The 18,300-nt window shown below is 30.9% G+C and overlaps 1 protein-coding gene across 1 annotated transcript in view; it reads right to left on the bottom strand.

The window, feature by feature from the left end:
- The window catches only part of LOC129228597 (sphingomyelin phosphodiesterase-like), a 61,263-nt gene that overhangs the window by 6,605 nt on the left and 36,358 nt on the right, over window positions 1–18,300 (bottom strand). Inside the window, exons 2-6 of the mRNA XM_054863280.1 lie at window positions 15,937–16,131; window positions 12,726–12,887; window positions 6,112–6,339; window positions 3,033–3,202; window positions 2,388–2,495 (exon numbers count right to left, since the gene is read on the bottom strand). Coding sequence (XP_054719255.1) covers window positions 2,388–2,495; window positions 3,033–3,202; window positions 6,112–6,339; window positions 12,726–12,887; window positions 15,937–16,131 — 863 coding nt within the window. The remainder of the gene's footprint in view (window positions 1–2,387; window positions 2,496–3,032; window positions 3,203–6,111; window positions 6,340–12,725; window positions 12,888–15,936; window positions 16,132–18,300) is intronic.

The raw sequence follows: 18,300 nt of genomic DNA, 5'->3' as shown, positions 1-18,300 counted from the left end.
TTTCATTCATAAACACGCTGCATCTGTCAGATGCGTTACTTCATAACTTGTGTATTAAAGTGATTTAATCAATATATTCGGGAGATTTGACCTTAAAGAGTATTTTATGCCTAATATATTGACATAAGATGCAGTACTTATTACTGAAACTAATATATTACATGCCAATCAAAAGTAATGGATTGTTGCTGAAGTAATACACAAGTTAGCATCTATCTACCTATATTGCCCAAACATTCAATGTTACTATTTTAATTATGAACTAACGAACGAATGAACATGACAAATTTAATTATGAACAAAACTATTTTATTTATGCATCTGACAGATTCGTGTGCCTAATGGAGGTTTAATTAAGACCATTTACCATTTCTAAAACACCATCTTGAATTTTAAGAAATCAACTAAGCTTGTATCAAATGAGAAATCTATCAAAGCCATAAAAGCCCACTACAGAGGAAAAAAGTGTTTAAGAAAAAATGACGACATTTTCAGCATGACTTTTTTTTTCTCGAATGACATGATAGAGGAGAAACTTTGTTTTAAATGTTTGACAATAAGTAATTAAACTACAATAATATAAAACTGGAACTCAATAAAAAAAGTTTTTTTGGTAACAAAACACAAAATTAGTAATGCTATTGAATGTTTAAAAAAAAAATACAATTGATGTCACCTAAGTGTAATAAAAAAAGTAGAGGATATCATATGATTCAGTCAGGAGTAATTAAACAAATGAAAACAATGACGAACAGAAAAACGTACATTTCAGAGGCAAAAATCTATAAACATGCTTTATTTTTCTTCTTTTTTGTACTAAAAAGTTTGTAATATACATAAATACTAAAATAAAAAAGTGCCAACAAGTTATGCTATATCCCAGAACCAAGTGAAAATGACTTTTACAATTCAGCTTTTAGCAAAGAAAACATTTATCCTAAAATATGCTCAACATGTTGATAATAATAATATGCATCTTGCCACATGAAGGCGACTAGAATTCATTTACTGGCGCTAGTTATCTAAAACCAAAATGCTAAGACTTTTAAACAAATGTGTTAGTAACAAGCACAAAAGATAAAAATATATATTGTTTAATTTCATACATTACCCTAAGAATAAAGAATACCGACAATATTTAAAGCCATCGAGTAGGATTGGAAAAATAATAGTAAAGTGCAAAAAAGTCACCCAGAGAAACTTTTTTTTATAGATTAATCAACAAGTCACAAAACATAAAAAGGAAAAAAATACATGCTCAAAGGAAATTGATTTCCCCAACAAAATGACCATAACACTAGATAATTTTTCCCTTCTCTATCCTCTCTTGTGCTACATTCAAAATTCAAACATGGAACCTTGTTTTATCATCAGGTGAAAAAACGAAGTAGAATGTGCTGAAACAAGCTTATGAAAACATTTATTATCTCTTATACCAAAATTTTGTGGCTTAATGTCTACAGGGTGATATAATGCATGTCCAGAAATGCCGGATGAAGGTGCAAGAGGGAGTTGGGTAAGGCAGTCGAAAGTGAGAGGGAATGAGTGAAGTTGTCATTCATCAGATCACAGTGATTGTATAAAGTGTAGCAAGTTCAGTAATAAATATTGTCTGCTAGGTTAAAAGAAATTCTAACTCTTTTCCTTAAATGGGCTTTTCTGTTGCATTTCGGCACATAAATAGATGAAAAATTAAAAATGTAAAACTAGAATAATTCTATTTTTTTCCCTGTTTTGAAAAAAAGTCTTATCTAGCTGGAAATTTTTTATAATTAAGCAACTACAATTCACACTCCAGGGTCCCTGGTACCTATTACTATTTATGGTTTAACCAATTGGATGGGGTCGAGAAGACAAGTCTGATTTTTTGATCCAGATTAGAAGATGAGCAATTCCTGGTCCAGTACCCTTAGAGGTACTGAATCACTTGGAAAAATAGGAATTTTCAGTCAAAATCTAAGTATCATAATTCATAGTTTTTAATTGATATCTCCGCTAATTTTTATCAGAGCATTATGTTAAATAGCCAAACAAAAAGACGGGAAGATTACAAATCCAAAGATACCTGGTTCGATGGTCAGTTTATTGGCGTTCGAGAGAAGTAACTCGAACATAGATAGATAGGTACATATGATTAGTTTTTAATTATGTAAAATTTCAAAATGAAATATATGAGCTGTCAAAAAATGACTTTTTTTCCCATGGGCCAGCCCGAATGCTTTTATATTTGTCTTCTCTAACACCATTCAAAAGTTGGCCAAACATTTTCTGGTCATCCTGCACATCCCAAAGTTAAAAAATAATAAAATGCACCTTATAACATTTCACTCCCCGCGTTTTACAATAAGTGTAAAGGTATCATTTAGTTTAGTTATAATTATACTTACAATTTCAAAGTAAATGAACTATCTGGCAACCATGGCGACCAAGCTTTAGCAACTTCATTGTATAGCCATGAAATGGATTCATTTCCTTTAATTGTGGGAATTGGGAAACTAAGAAAGCAATAAAAAATTACTAACAACATAAGAAAAACATGTTTAATGGTTTTATTTTTATATTTTTCTTTTATCACAAAGAAATGAAAGAATTATTGAAACTTAGTTTGTTACTTTTGCTATTAGTTCAGACAATATTTTATCACAACATATTTTTTTTTAATGAAAAAAGAGGGCACAGGTATAAAAGTTTGAAAATGTTACATGGAAGATAATGTAAGCATTCTTTCACTCGTGCAGCAGTTGCTAAACATCTGCTATTGATTTTCTGTGAAATTTTTTCCAAAATTGCACAATATAAAGTAGGCTGAGCAAAAATATTTTTTTTTTTACAAGCATGGGGTTTTTTGTTAAATCCTAGTATTTTTTCTTCTGAAAACTTTAAAAAAGCAAAATAACCATAAATACAGACGCCCATGAATCTAAAGATTGAAATTCACTGAATTCCATGGATTAGAGGGTAAATCTCCATGTACGATATATACACATACTGCACAAACATATCAATTGTAAAATAAATGTAAAGTATTTCACCTGTTAACAGGGGAACTTTCATGATTTCCCAATGCTGGGAATACTGGAACATGACCCAGGTATTTATGAATCAATTTGGAAGCTGCATGAAGGAGATATACAGCTTCTTTTCTTGTATTATTCCATATATCATGTGGAGGAATGTCCCCAGTCCATATCACATAGTCAACCTAAAACATGAAATTTGAATTTACAGAAAACATTTGGTTTTATATTATTATTATTAGATTTTCTTATACTTGCTCTGTTGTTGGTTGGAGAGAAAAGCTTTTGGATTACTGCCAAAACGAAAAATAGAATAATAGTAATTATGAACTTCATTGTTAATAAAGTTGACAAATTAATTTCATGACTGAACTTGAGCAAGCATTGATTAATGAATTTAGGACTCATGAAACTTTTCAAATAATGCAGTTTTCTGAGGCTTTTCTGGTTCACGCTGTCAGTTAAAATCTTTTTAAAAGATTTTTTTCAATTTGAAACACTATAGCTTGAATACGCAACCTTGTGGTGATTTACAAAACTACCAAAGAGTTGAAACATTCCATTTACACGACCCTTTGGAGTAAGGCATGGGCATGTTGTGTGCATTAACAATTTGTTATGTGTACTTCTTTTATTTATGTGATTCATTATTCAAATCAGTCACAATAGCATAAATGTCAGCTAGAAAACTGTGAGTAAAGATTTCTTATTTATATTGTTCTGAGTAGTTTGAATAGATATAAATTGGTTTTCTAAAGCCCAAAAAGACTGATTGAATAACATTAGCTGAAGAATTAGGGCTTTTATCTCTACCTAATTTAAAAATAATCGATTAACAAACCTTATTACTGCGGCATTCAATGGGAATGGACAGCTGCAAAAAATTATCGCAGAATGGAACGAAAAATCTGCAGTTGAGAAAGAACAATTTGAATGAGAAGAAATAAAAGCTTAGAATTTTAATCACCAGAACAGTGCACTCCAAACTCATTTCACATATAAATAACTATCAGTGATCTCCACAAATTAATAAAGGCTTTTAATAGTAATGTAAGTAAATATTTAACATATTTGAATGCGAAACAAAACAAGTAAACAGCAATAAAGATGAATTTGTAACTTATTTAATGGGATTACTTTGGCTGAACATAGTAAAAATTATCGCTTCAGAACCTAAAGAATTAATAACTGATCATGAAATGACTAGGTACAAACAAAAATTTTAGCCATTGGCTGAACAGTTTTGGCAATAATTTGTCGATCATAAGAAAGATCGTGATGTATATTGGCAAAATTTTGCTTGTCAGTATAATCATTTTTATGACGAATGGATTAAAGGTATGAAGATTACAGAAAACAACAAGTTAAAAGTATTAAGAAAAAGTAAAGAATTTAAGTGAAATTGCTACAATATATCAGTGAGTATTTTATTGATGATTTACATATGCCAGAATTAAATAATTTAATTGAAAAATAGACACATATGAACAGCGAGAAATGAAAAAAAGAAAACCGATTCGAAATCTAAAAAATTACTCAACTACAAATGTAACATCAATTTGCGTCAGTCAAACAAAACAAAGAAATACAGCTGAACTCTCTTAATAAGATTATGTTTAATACGAAATCACTGCTAAAACAAACGTTTTGTTCTTTAACTTTGGTTTGCTATTTCATTACATTTAAAATTTAACCTATAATATGGACATTAAATTGAAAATATTGTCTAAATGGAACAAAACTTTGTGACCTCTTTACTTAAAATGTTTGTGGTTGAATACTGTAATTTTGCTAGGTAGTAGAAGTCCAATTGTGTATCAAGAAGACAATATTAAATATTTTGCATAGAAAATAAAGCTTGTACATTTATTTACCTGTGGACATTTCCATTCAATTGATGATAAAACTTCGTCGTCCATTATGGATTACAACCTACATATCCCGCGATTATCTTTTTCCTCTTTCAATATTTTCCAAAAACATTCATTTATAAGAAACAAGTGATTTTCTCTGAAAGCACTAACAGTTAGATTACAATGTATGTATTGGTTGTAATATTTTTTAAATATAGGTAAGCATTCCTTCATTTTTTCAAAGTATCACTCATTCAGGGTTGTTACGGACAACAGCTAATACAAACAAATTCTTGGATTTTTGACATTTCGTATTAAGGAAGTTTAACTGTATCATTTTCCTCTTTTGATAATCAATCATATATATCAGAAATATTGTCTTATAGCCAGGGCAACCTAATATGACAGTGTCTTAATGCTGTGATGAAGATTTGCATAGCTTTCACAATGCTGCCAGGTTAGATTTGCCAAAAATATTACATTAAATGTAATTTTGTCAACCTTATGGCAACCTCAGTGCACAATATGATAAAAATTTCATCAAATAACGAAAATGTCACCAAAGTGTACATAAAAGTTACTAATGCTTAGAAAATAACAATACTAAATGAAACTGTAGTTTGAAGTCTATCAAGAATTCATGAATATCGAATTCAACGTTGTGGAAATAACTGCTTGAGAACAACTTACTATGAGATTTGCATTAGTTTCTATCGTTTAGTAATACTCTTTCAATTTCTCATCTCTTTCTACATAGGCCAAAATATCCGCAAGACTTTACTGTCACTCACTAAACTTAAAAGCAGGTTATACGCTACAGCATTTGTTTGTTTTACCTCTTTCAGCAGCCAGTAGACAGTGACTACAGCGCCTCCAACAGTTTCTTGGAGCTGGAAATATATTTGTTACAACAAGCCTTTCCAAAAGTGATACGCTGTCTAAAAAACGTGTAAGGTGTCTTTACACCCAGAAGCTAAACATCTTTCTGCATTGAAAAAAAAGGTTCCTAGTAACCTCGAAACGTATGCCTGTAATTTTTTGAAAATATTCCTTTTTAACATTGTCAGCTATACTTTTACTTATGAGAAAAAAAAAGAGCTATTTATTAATTACTTAAATGCCATGGCTGAATTGTTGGAATCCCTATGATACAAATTATTTTCACTATACAAAATTGACAAGAAAAATGAAGTTAAAAAAAAAAAAAGCATAAGTAATAAAATAAGTTTGACCAAGATTACCTTGTGAGTACGATTTATATGTGAAAGCATGTTTTCTAGGGTACGTAGAGGCAAATCACAGTTTCGGTAATCACCCCAATAACCAGCTGTAGTCCTCGGACCTGCTGGTTTTCCGGAATCTTCTCGGCAACATAATGGTTCTCCACAATCTGCATTCGATCCTTCTTGGTACAGTGGATCAAGGTGAACATCGGATAGATGTAAGACACGGGCAATTGGTGCACCAGGCTATAAACACATAAAATAATGGTCACAATGGCTTGATAAGAATTTACAGCATAATGTTACGTTATAAAACTAAACTAAAAATAATGCAAGCATTATCAACTCTAAGTAACATACCGTGCAACAGATTTTGAACGACTCATTTCCTTAAGTAGAATAAATGTTTTGATCAGAAAAGTGAATGAAGGTTTAGTTTGAAAAATAAATAAGTAAATAAAAAATTCTTGATATTTTCCTTGAACTAATTTAGGAGTCACTTAACTAATTTGACATAAAATATATAAATACACAGCATGTCCCCATTTAACCTGCAAGACCTCTGTTTTTGCAATCATACTTCCATATGCAAAAATGCTCAAAACAAAAGGCAGAGTTAAGACATTAAAAAGTTTGAAGCAAAACTGAAAACTGGTGAAAAAAATATGAAATCTAACTTTTTATATAGTTTCCAAGACCCTTACATTGTAATTAGGGGAATAATCTCCATTGAAAAATATTGCCAACACAAAAAGTTTGAAACAATTGCAACCAAAATTCAAGAAGATATTCAAGTTTACAAAATGCTGTATTTCATATCTTAGTGAACAGGGTTCGACGATATATATCAAAATATATATCCGATATTTATTTTGAAAATATCATGATATTTTGATACTTTCTATATTTATTTTTTCAACTACGGTATTTTCAATATAAAAAACATATTAATCATAGTAATATTGTTTATTATTAAAAATAACCAAAAAGTTATGTACTATATTTTTATGATATGTTAATACATCATTATGATAACAAATTAATAGAATATTCCTTTTTTACATGTATTTTATATTCATAAAATTATTACTGATGAAACAATTTTAATTCATATTAAAAGTGCCTAGTTAAATATTAAACATTCCTCCAAAACAAAAAAAAATGTCTTATGACTGAGCACTGACTAATGCATATATTACGTTAGGGTGCGTCTTATTTTTGAAGATGTTATTTTTTCATGAGGCACTCTCATTTTGTTCTTTTGGATGAAAAAAAAATTCACATATCTTAAAAAAAAAATTGAATAATATTTAGAGGTTGCTACCATTGCTGCAAAATTTGAAATCTTAACTTTTTTTGCATCGATTATTATAGTATTTATTTATGTTATCTTTTTGTCATTAACTTTAATTAGTAATAAATTAGATTGTTACTGACTTTGAAATTATTTCATATTTTATTAAATCATGTTAATTAACTGTAGCTACAATCAACTCTCAACCTCTTAACTAACTGTTGGTTAGCAACTCAAAGAAACACAAGTTATCAGTTAAGAACTCAAAAAGAAAATTAAAAGAGTTGTATTTCAATAATCAAAAACAAAATTATTGGAATCCATCATTAGATTATTTGCTTGACCTTGCTCAAGCTGATGATACTTTCCGAAAGATTTCACTTCCAGGCGAGAAATTATTTCTAACTGAAAGAAAACTAGGAAGACAAGGCGAAATTGGTAACAACTAATCTCTATTTAAAAAGGCAACAGAACTTGCGTGAAAAGAAGAAATTTTGAAGGAAAGAAAATCATGAAGAATCTGAATCAACCGTAGTGAGAGTATTTTTTTTAAATTATTTTTTTAACCTCTGTTGTAACTGAATGTAGTACTTTGACTGATGCTGAAGAACAAGAATTTGTAATAAAGTTTATCTAGATTTGGTGTTTTGTTGTTGAAAAGCATTTTCACTTACAAGAAGGAAACTGTTGCTTCAAGTAATTTTATTTGACATCTATGTGTCATTTCTGGAGAGACACAAACTTCAAATTGGTCTCTTTCTTAAAGAAACCTAAAAGAACAACTCCTCCAATGAAACACTGTACAGCAGATGTTGTAGAACTAAACCAAAGGAAAAAAAAGAGGATTTCATTACCAACATTCAGATTTTTCACCATAAAGGTATTTTCATCAAGTTTTCTTGAAGATATATTATCAAATAGTTTGGATGATGAGTAGCAATCAGAAAAAAGCTTGTATATTTCACATTACTAGAAACAAAGGGGAAAAAAAATTACAATATTGGTGAATGTAAAAGACTGAAATTTTAAACCAATGATATGAATGGCGTAGTGGAACCTTTGCATGATTTCTGCTTGACATTATTACACAGCATAGCAACCATGAAATGCTTATTATTTTTTTTTGTATGTGTAGGAAATAAGTATTTGGGTTATGTTTCTACCTTAACCAACCTATTTCATGTTGATGTCAAATACTGCAATAGAAAATTGGGAATATATTTTTACTCTATTTTTTTCATAATGAACGTAATTTTAATCGCTGGTAGCAACCTCTAAATTTTGTTCAAATTCTATGAAACTTTTAAGTGGGTGTTTTTTCATCAAAAGGAAGCAATTAAAGGGGTGCCCCATAAGAAATTCAAAATTTTTTCAAAAAGTGCATTATAAGACGCACCCTAATATTACGTATTTCTGAATCATAAAACTGTAAAAGTAGTTAATAGAAGAAAATTGAGTAAAGAGCTGAAGCTAAATTAACTCCATTAAAATTGACAGGAATGTAAAATGAAATATTAGATATAAATAATGAAAAAACCTTAATTTTAAGTCTACATATTGTAATTATAATATAAGAAAATAAAGAGAGATTTGAGGATGCATTTACTATTTTGAAGATTTTAGTTTGTGCTAATTGAAAATATCGGATACATATTAAAATATCGGATATGTATCAAACTATCCAATATTTTCGAAAATATCATGATATTTTTGAACCTTGTTGGTGAAGGTGAAAAATGGTTAAACTTGCGTCAATTTTTTTGTGTTTGACTTGTTTTTCTTAACTGGGAAATATATAAAAAGTTAAACTTTTTTATCTTTTCACTAACTTTTTCTTCCTCTGAAAACTTTAAATATGTTAACTCTGTGTCTTATTTTGACTACTTTTGCAATTGGAAGTATGCCTCTAGGACTAACAGTTGCGAAAATAGAGGCCTTACAGGTAAACGAAGACAAGCTGTGTTTTCTGGAACATAAGACACATCCAAAGAATTCCAAGTTTTCTGGAAAAAAAGAAACTAAATCTTAAAGTACAATTATAAACATTGAAAAATTGCTCGAACACTTTTGTTGGCAAACTGACCATATACAAAATCATGTTAATGTCATCGGACCTTTTGATGTTATTAACTCCTCTTTCTGCAACATTTTCACATTCAGTGACATATTCAACAAAAGGTTCTACATTTGCCCGACTAGGATGTCTGAACCCACTAATGTAACATTAAACAAAAAAAAATAATAATAATAAAATTAAAAAGTATATGACTCTGAAAAAAAGAGGACAGTTTTCAACATGTTCTATAAGACTTGTCCCATTTTAAATGTATTTAAGTTAATAAAGCACATTTTATGCACAAATAATTTTTGGAAGAAGGTAATGTAATATTTTGCAAGATAAATTCGATTTTGGTTAGGACAGCATCTGAACTGGCATATAAGTATGTACTATAGGCTAGGGTTGGCCGAATTGGACCCAATTGGGTTGGACCCAATGGGTTTTTTTAAAAAAACCCATTTAAAAAACCCCATTATTTAACCCACTTTTGGTTTTTTTTAAATTTTCTGAGAAGTTTTTTAAAAAAATAATTAATTTAAATACTTTTACAATTTAAACTTCTTTTTTATTTGTTCTTCACCGCAGACAATGAACATAAAAAATGAATTTTGAACTTGAATAGCACTTCTTAACTCTTAACGGCATTAAAAAAATACTTCAGATTTTAAATAAATGTATTTAACTTTTTTCTTTAACTGGTCAATAAATAACTCAAATTATATTGACCAAGTCCTGTCAGTCTGATTTTCTCAATATTTGTAGATTGTACAGAGGAAACTAATCTAGTTAAAAGGCTGTCATGTGAATTATTTTCTGCTAACCAACACGTCACAAATCTCGAATAAACACAAGGTATATTTTTTAGAAATAAACAGATTTTTCAAACGGTCGACAGAAAACAGAACAGGTACAGTATTTTCATTATCTTACAAAAAAGTTTAATATTTCTTACTCTGTACACAGAAATAGAAAAACATGCAACATAAAGTTCAAAGAAATATCTTGATTAAGCTGGAATTCAGTAAAAAGGGATTTAAACTACTTGAGGTTCTACAGTAGTTTTACATAACAAAATAAAATACATTTAAGTAAAATGCAAAAAAAAAATGTAGTAATTAAAAACGTACAATAGATTTTATCACTCGAGAAGTAACTTTACCTTAACTGTTGGTAATAATGAAAATTAAAAAATCTGAAACTTCACCATTCTTGGGTTTTTTCGTCTTTTATATTTTTCTCCAGAAAACGCTGAATTTCAACTAGTTTTCCAGCTTTTTTTACCCGAAGACAATTTTTGCACTTTGTCCATATACTTAGGCTCCAATATTCTACAAGTACCCTACATTTTCCCTAAAAAAAGACAAAAAAAACCCACATTTCTTATAAAAAACCCAACTTTAGTTGGGTTTTTTGGGTTTTATTTAAAAAAAAACCCAAAAAACCCTGGGTCCATGGGCTTTTAAAAAAAAAACCCGGGTTTTTGCCAACCCTGCTATAGGCAAGTAATCATGTTCAATTAGGACATCAAAAGATATTGCTTTCCTTTAAGGGATGAAAACAAGAGCTCTGTTTGAAAAAACTGAAAAACATTTCTAAAGACAAGCAAATTCACTTTCATATTTTGAATTCAAATGCCTTTTAATCATTCTTAATAGCAATAGCATTGATTGACATACTAATGAAATGAAAGTTTTACTTCAAGACACACGTTATAATTTTTAAACCGCATAATTATGTTTATAATACTTATGTTTCACCATTAGAAAAATGCAAAACAACACATAGGGTAAGTTCACTAGTAACTGACAAGGGCCCAGTAACAGATAGTTGTAAGTTTAGATTTAAAAAATAAGTCTTTTAGACGAGTAAAACTGATGTTGCTGTTGCCCATAGATACAGTGCAACCACTTAGTGCTATCAGAGTGAATTTTAAGAGTCAGTTGATATTTACAATGCAGTGGTGGAAGGTTAGGAACAGCCACCGCGAGGTCAGCTGGTGTTTCATGTTCATTTGAATATATTAAGGCTTTAGTTCTAAAAATAAGGAACTTTTGCATATTTTGAAAAGAAAAGAGGTACTCTGTTCATTACTTATCCTTTCCTCATCCTATCTGTTACTGGGTATCATCAGAATTGTTGGTGTCTGTTACTGGGGGTCGGACCTTTTTTTTTTAAATTGAGCAAATAAAAATAGAATTAACTAATTCAGAGGATCCAGAAGCAGCTAAACGTTAGATGAGATGTAGTTTCATGAGACAAAAATAGTTTAAAGTCTAAATACGTGAAAAGGCTCAGAAAATTGAGCTAACTTGAGAGTGATGTCTTTAGCATGTCTGTTACTGGTGCCCTTACAATACCTAATGTTTAGACACAAATCATTTTCTTACAGTTAAGTTTACACAGTCTTGAAATTTTTTACAAAACCATCAAATGCTCGAAACTTATACAGGATGACTCACACTTACAAATTTTCATTCTAATCATGCCCAATGCCTATGCTTCTCAACCTGAGGTTTGCGGACCAATAATGGTCCTAGAGCAATTTTCATGTGGTCCGATCAAGAACCTTTGCTCATTTTGAAGTGAAAAAGAGAATTATACCCAATACTCATCCTTTCCTCATACTGTCTGTTACTGTGTATCATCAGATTGGGGTCTGATCTCCATCTGATTTTTTGGTGTCTGATACTGCGGGTCGGACCTTTTTTTCAAAATTGAGCAAATAACAATAGAATTAACTAATTACGAGGCTCCAGAAGCAGCCAAACATTAGATAAGATGTTATTGCATGAGGTAAAGATAGTTTTAAAAGTCTAAATATATTAAAGGGCTCAGAAAATTGAGTTAACCTGAGAGCGATGTCTTAAGCATGTCTGATACTGGTGCCATTGCCCTACATTTTTTTAGAAAGAAATATTAGGAGTTCTCGACAACTTCTTCTACTTCCAAGATTTAATGAAAGCTTATGCCAAAAATAGTGTTCTTTGTATTTTTTAAACAAACAGCTAGGTGCTTTTTTTTAGTACAAAACACTATCTGATATTTAAAAGGGATTTTACTTATAAAAAGACTGACAATTTTAAATAGTACTATTGTGTTACTGTATTTATTATTTTTTTCATTGCTCATAATAATAGAATTTTGATTCCCCTTTGTTGATATGACTTAATACAACAATTTCTAATATCTTTGACAGATGTATATTAACTGCCTTTTGCTGCATATTAAAAACAGCATAAATATGCATTTCTGATCACAGTGGTAGCAAATAAAACAAACCTTTGGTGGTAATGGGGGCCTCACTGGTGGCTTTGGAAATGGAGTCAGAGGAATAGTCCAATTATGCAATGGATTTACAACTTTCCCACATCCTTCAATAAGGACACCACAAAATTCACTTGGGTCCAGAGCAACATTAGCCAAAACATATGTCACTTCGCCCTGAAATGGTGAGAAATTTGTAGAAAAATTGTGAGAAATTGTTAGAGATATTAATACCAAAGCCCAGAGCAATCTGAAATGATGTAAGTGCATAACATCATGTTGGGGGAACTCAGTATCATCAAAAGTCTAGATTCCATTTGAACAGTAGAGTGCACAAAATCTACCCAAGTCAAAAATCCACTCACAATTTTTTAAAATTCAATTATATAGTTTTTTAAGTACAAGAAGATAAATATTTAGCACTTTTAAAGATACTGTTATGTTACTGGAAAAGATTTAAATGATAATTAAAAAAAAAAAAAAAACAGCATAAACTCAAGTTTTAAAATAAATTACAATTGATCAGATGTTCTGAAATTTTCAGAAATAATTTTTGCAGTTTTTATATTATTGCTTTCGCTATATATATTTTCAATATACAATAGCTTTTGCCATGTATAATTAAAAGATAGAAGTAAAAAACTGCTATTACATGTTTTATTGATTTTGTTAGCATGTACTATTCTGCTTAAATGATTAAAAATAATGTTCCTCATTTTATGGCCCCCAAATCTGTACAATCTCTGATTCCAAGCTGTACAGATTTTTGACTTTCTAATGTATTAGTAAGAAATAGCATAACAAAAACCAAAAGAAAATTACAATCAAAGTTTTTTTTTTTTTTTGCAGAATTAATCACTAAAGTTTGGTTTCTTAGAACATTGGTTTATTTTTTCATTCCTTTTCTCCTTTAAAAGGTTTTTTTTTAAATGTAGTATCTATTTTTGTCTTTTATGGTCTTTGTTCGATTTTGGATCATGACCGATAGGAAATTTAAAACTCTTCTAATGCTTTTGCACATAAAAATCACTTAAAATTCTGTTTCATAAAATTTCAAGAGATTTCCTCAAAGAGGAAGAATTTGTTTTCTGCATGGGGAAAAAAGGAGGGAAAAAGCAAATAATTCAGAATCAAAATTCTATTAGTTATAACTCCGCGTAGAAACAAATGAAAAAAAGATCATTGAATTTTAAATTAAAGACAGTATACTCTCGATATCTTGAATTTGGATTTCTCGAAAACCTTGATATGATGAAAAATTATTTTCCCCCTTGATTTTGTGTATTTATCTAATGTTATTTTTCATTCTTATGTCAAAGAGTTTTTAATTAAAACCTTGTTATGTCGAATATTTTTCAAAGTAAAATATAATTATTTCAGAAAAACCAGTTTATTGTCTCGAAGCAACTCGAGGAACGTTTCCAAAAATTTCTCACACCCCTCAATATTTCTCTCAGGGGTTAGGAATGATTCGGAGAAGCTTATCTACTGTCACTTTCATTTTAATGCCCGAGTGTGTCAGAAAATTTAAGTCCTATGCAGCCGAAAAAACTTACCTAAAACTTTTCGCTCCTTCTCATGCCATTTTGTTTGACTTTTTGACCCTATTTCCACCTCTGTGAAAATGGAAATGAACGGAAAACCCCATTAGAGACATAGGGAATGATGCAGTCCTTTGGCCAACTTATTTGGTTCCTGGGCACTTGAAACTCGTTTGAAACCATTCTGCAACTTGGTAAACCAAATCTTTGATAAGTTTAGTCATGGTAGACTAGTAAAACTTTGTTACTTTACTGGAGCATTCTTTTTTCTCCATTATTTTTGGCTTATTTTAAAATTAAAATTTTTGTTATTGTATTAAGACTTTGTTTCAACTTTCATTACATGTTTCCACTTATTTTTACTTTCTTCTATATCTAATATATAGAAGAAAGTATTGGATTCGTGCAAATTTTCGAATTTCGAAGGATTCGAGCGTTTTGAGGTGTGCTGAGTCCATTTCGACCATTTTTGGAAAATGTCTGTCTGTCTGTGTGTGTGTGTGTATGTATGTGTGTCACGTCTGTGTGTGACCAGTTTTTTGTGGCCGCTCTACAACAAAAACTACCGCATGAAATCGAACGAAATTTAGTACACATATGTGCCCCTATGTGAACTTGTGCCCATTAGTTTTTGGCGCGAATTCCTCCAAGGGGGGTGGAGCAATGGGACGTTTTTCGAGTTACGCGTGCTTGCTATTCCTCAGGAAGTTACTGGCGGAATCAACCAAAATTTGGTCCATATGTTGGTATTAACAGGAACAGGTGCTGATTCAATTTTGGTGTCAATAACTCAAACGGGGGTTGAGCTGTAGAACGTTTTTTGTCATCAATTGTGACTGCTGTATCTCATGAAATGATGAACGGAATGAAAGAAAAATTTATCGGCAAGTAGCCCTTAGTGGGTATAACAACTGATTTTATTTTTGTGTCAACAGCTAAAAGGGGGGTAGCGCAATCACCCGTTCTTTTTTTCCATTTTGAGTGCCCTATCTCAAGAAGTAATGCTACGTTCTGGTTGAAATTTGGAATATATGTGAATCCATATGTAAACAGGCTTTGGTTCTATTTTGACGCCGATCGCTCCAAGAGGTGTTGATTTTTTTTTTTTTTTGCGAATAAAAATATTTTTATTAATGCAACAATAAGAAAGATAAATCGTAATAGATTGTCGTCTGCGTATTTCTCGTGATTTTAATTGTATGGAAATGATAGGAAATATTATCTCAATGATTTAAAATTTTGAACTGTTGCCATCTTATGTTTGTTAACAAATAAAATATTTGTAATTCATTCAAGCAAGGCTTTTAAAATAACTTTCAATTTTCGCTCTTTGCTTTGCTTTTGCAATAATTCAGACATTGGGATAGTCGTCAAGTTTTTGCATGTGTCATTTTGTTTTTGTTGGGAATATTGCTTCCTCGTCAAGCATGGGGAGGGATCAGAAAAAAAAAAAGAAAAATATAGAAGAAAGTTTCGTGATGGCCACAACATACTAGTTTACTATCGTAACTAATTTTTAGAATGTTATTGTATTATTATTATGACCTCGTTATCTCGAAAACTCCGATATCTTGAATTTTTTTTACAGTCCCTTTGACTTTGTGATATCGAGAGTATACTGCATTTTCAAAGCTATTTTAAAAGTTGTATCACAAATACTTTAAAACTAAACATAAATATCATACTTTAAACAGTTCTGTTAATCCATGACAAACTCTGGGCTTTTCTATATGAAATAAAGAGCAAATTTTGTTAACAATAGATCCAATATCATTTTCAGTAGCACCACTGTTAGCATAATGTTGTAGGAAGGCAACAGCAAATTTGCAAGAGAGACAAGCTGTTTCAACTTCAAACTTTTTACCAATATTTTTGATGAACTGAAAAAGAAAAATAAGTTAGCCAGTTTTGCAACAAAATTCTACCACATACACAAGATCTGATTTAAAAATATAGTTTTAACATATATTTAAATACAGCAACTCATCATTATATCGCTCTTGTAAGGAGAGAACGAAAAACCATGATAACTCCTAAGTGCAACCAAGGTCATAAAAAGTAACGATTCAATTAGCATAGAAATTAAGGATAATTGCTTCTACAAAAATATTAAGACAATTTTATTTTTAAAAAAAGGAAATTAGTCTGCTACTTTTCTTTGCAGAAAGTTTGGTACAGTCAAGCCTGCTTAATAGAATATCCAATTTGCCATGAAAATTTACTCTAATAAGCCATATATTCCATTATCTGGGATCAAAACAAGAAATTACAATGGTTTGGTACATTGAAAATTCCTTACTCCACGGTACAATTAAAAAGAAATTAACTTCATACAGGCAAGTTATAAGGACTTTAAATGCTGATACATCTCATAGCAGTGGCGCCGACTCCATGGGGCCTGAGGGGGCCCGAGCCCCCTCAAAAATATTATTGAGGGGGCAGAGCCCCCCCAATAAATCAAGAAAATTATTAGTTATATTATGCTTTCTAAACTCATAAATTTAACTTTTATTTTCTTTGTTTGAAGATAGTTAATATTAGTTACCTTGTAAAATACATTCAGTAATGAGTTAAAACAAATAATTATTGCGGTAGTAAGCAGGTTAACTGAAAACAAATGGTGTGAATAATGATAGTGTTACGGTGTTGCAAGCACACTTAGAATTTGTCCCAGTTCGCGAACTTACGGATCAAGTCAGTTGCTGGTGGGCAGCGCTGCGACGCGCTCATCTAAGTTTTGCTGATCTGGAAAAAATATACGAGGGTTTGATTTGTCTATTAAATGGGAGGCGTGATAGTTTTGAATAATTTTGGGTATTGTGTTTAAAAGAAAAACCTTCACAAAATAAACAAATTCAACATCCTTCGCTTCCTCAGAATCGACGTATACCAAAGAAGTATGAAAACAATGACGCCAGCGCACCGCACACTTTCAAAATCCCAAAGTACTACAAGGCAATACATTGATGAGGTTTGCGAAATGGCGCAATCTTGCATTATTGGGCGATTTACATCAACTGGACACTGGACTCCCACAGGTCATTGCAGTTGAACAAGAGTGCTTACTTTTATTCAACAGAGGTGAAACAAATTTTGAAAAATCAACTGTTTTTCAAAAATGACCTAGACATTGAGAGACTGCGTTTACATTTGAATATGTTAGCCGATATCACTAATGAAAAAAAAAAACTGGTCTTAAAAAACATGTGTAAATTAAGTTACCATTTTACAAAAATACTGTGCATGTTTGTATTTATTTTTTCCCTTTTTCAAAGTCAAAAAATATGTTTCAGGCTTGTCGAGTTTTCGGGGTTCTAATGTTCATTATATAACTTTAAAATGCTTTAAAACTCACTGTTTTTCATCTCAAATTTAGAACATTTCCCGCTACAAGACTTTCCAGTATGACCCCCCCCCCCCTTCCAATATTTTTTTTTTTAGTCGGCGTCTCTGGGAGTGCTTTTCTATGCAAGTCAAGTGCCCTACCTTTTTCAATGCCTAGCTACGGCACTGCACGGCTCCCCGTAAAAAAGAACAAAAAAATGCCTCTTACTAAGACAAGTGACATGATCTAGTTGAACCAGAAAATTTGTATACAAATTTTTAGATTGTCTTACTTTGAAAACGCCATTTCACATTTGTTTGTTTAAATTATACACACCAAAAAATATGTAAATTGGCATTTTCAAGGAACAAAAATCTGACTTTTATTGGGGGGGAGGGGGAACCTCCTAAGTCCCTGGTGATGTCTAGCCCCCCCAATAATTTTTGCAAGTCGGCGCCCCTGTCTCATAGTAAGTCTAGTGTATGGCAGTGAATTAAATTAAGCAAGAAATAAACGATTGTTTGATAAGAAAAGAAAAGATTCAGAGCCCCAGAATATGTTTTTTACATTTTTACTAGAACGTTGTATGCAGGAAAAAATGAACATCATCCTTTTCAGATTTTGTCATAGTGAGCGGAATTCTCACTGTGACAAGTTTCAAGTTGAAATCAACTTTTATGAAAAGGTTGAAAGGCGACACACTCACACAATGCATAAAATCATG

Source organism: Uloborus diversus, chromosome 8 (assembly GCF_026930045.1).
Source record: "Uloborus diversus isolate 005 chromosome 8, Udiv.v.3.1, whole genome shotgun sequence".
NCBI lineage: Eukaryota > Metazoa > Arthropoda > Arachnida > Araneae > Uloboridae > Uloborus > Uloborus diversus.
Note: the sequence above shows the minus strand (reverse complement) of the source record. Positions and strands in the feature narration are given on the sequence as shown.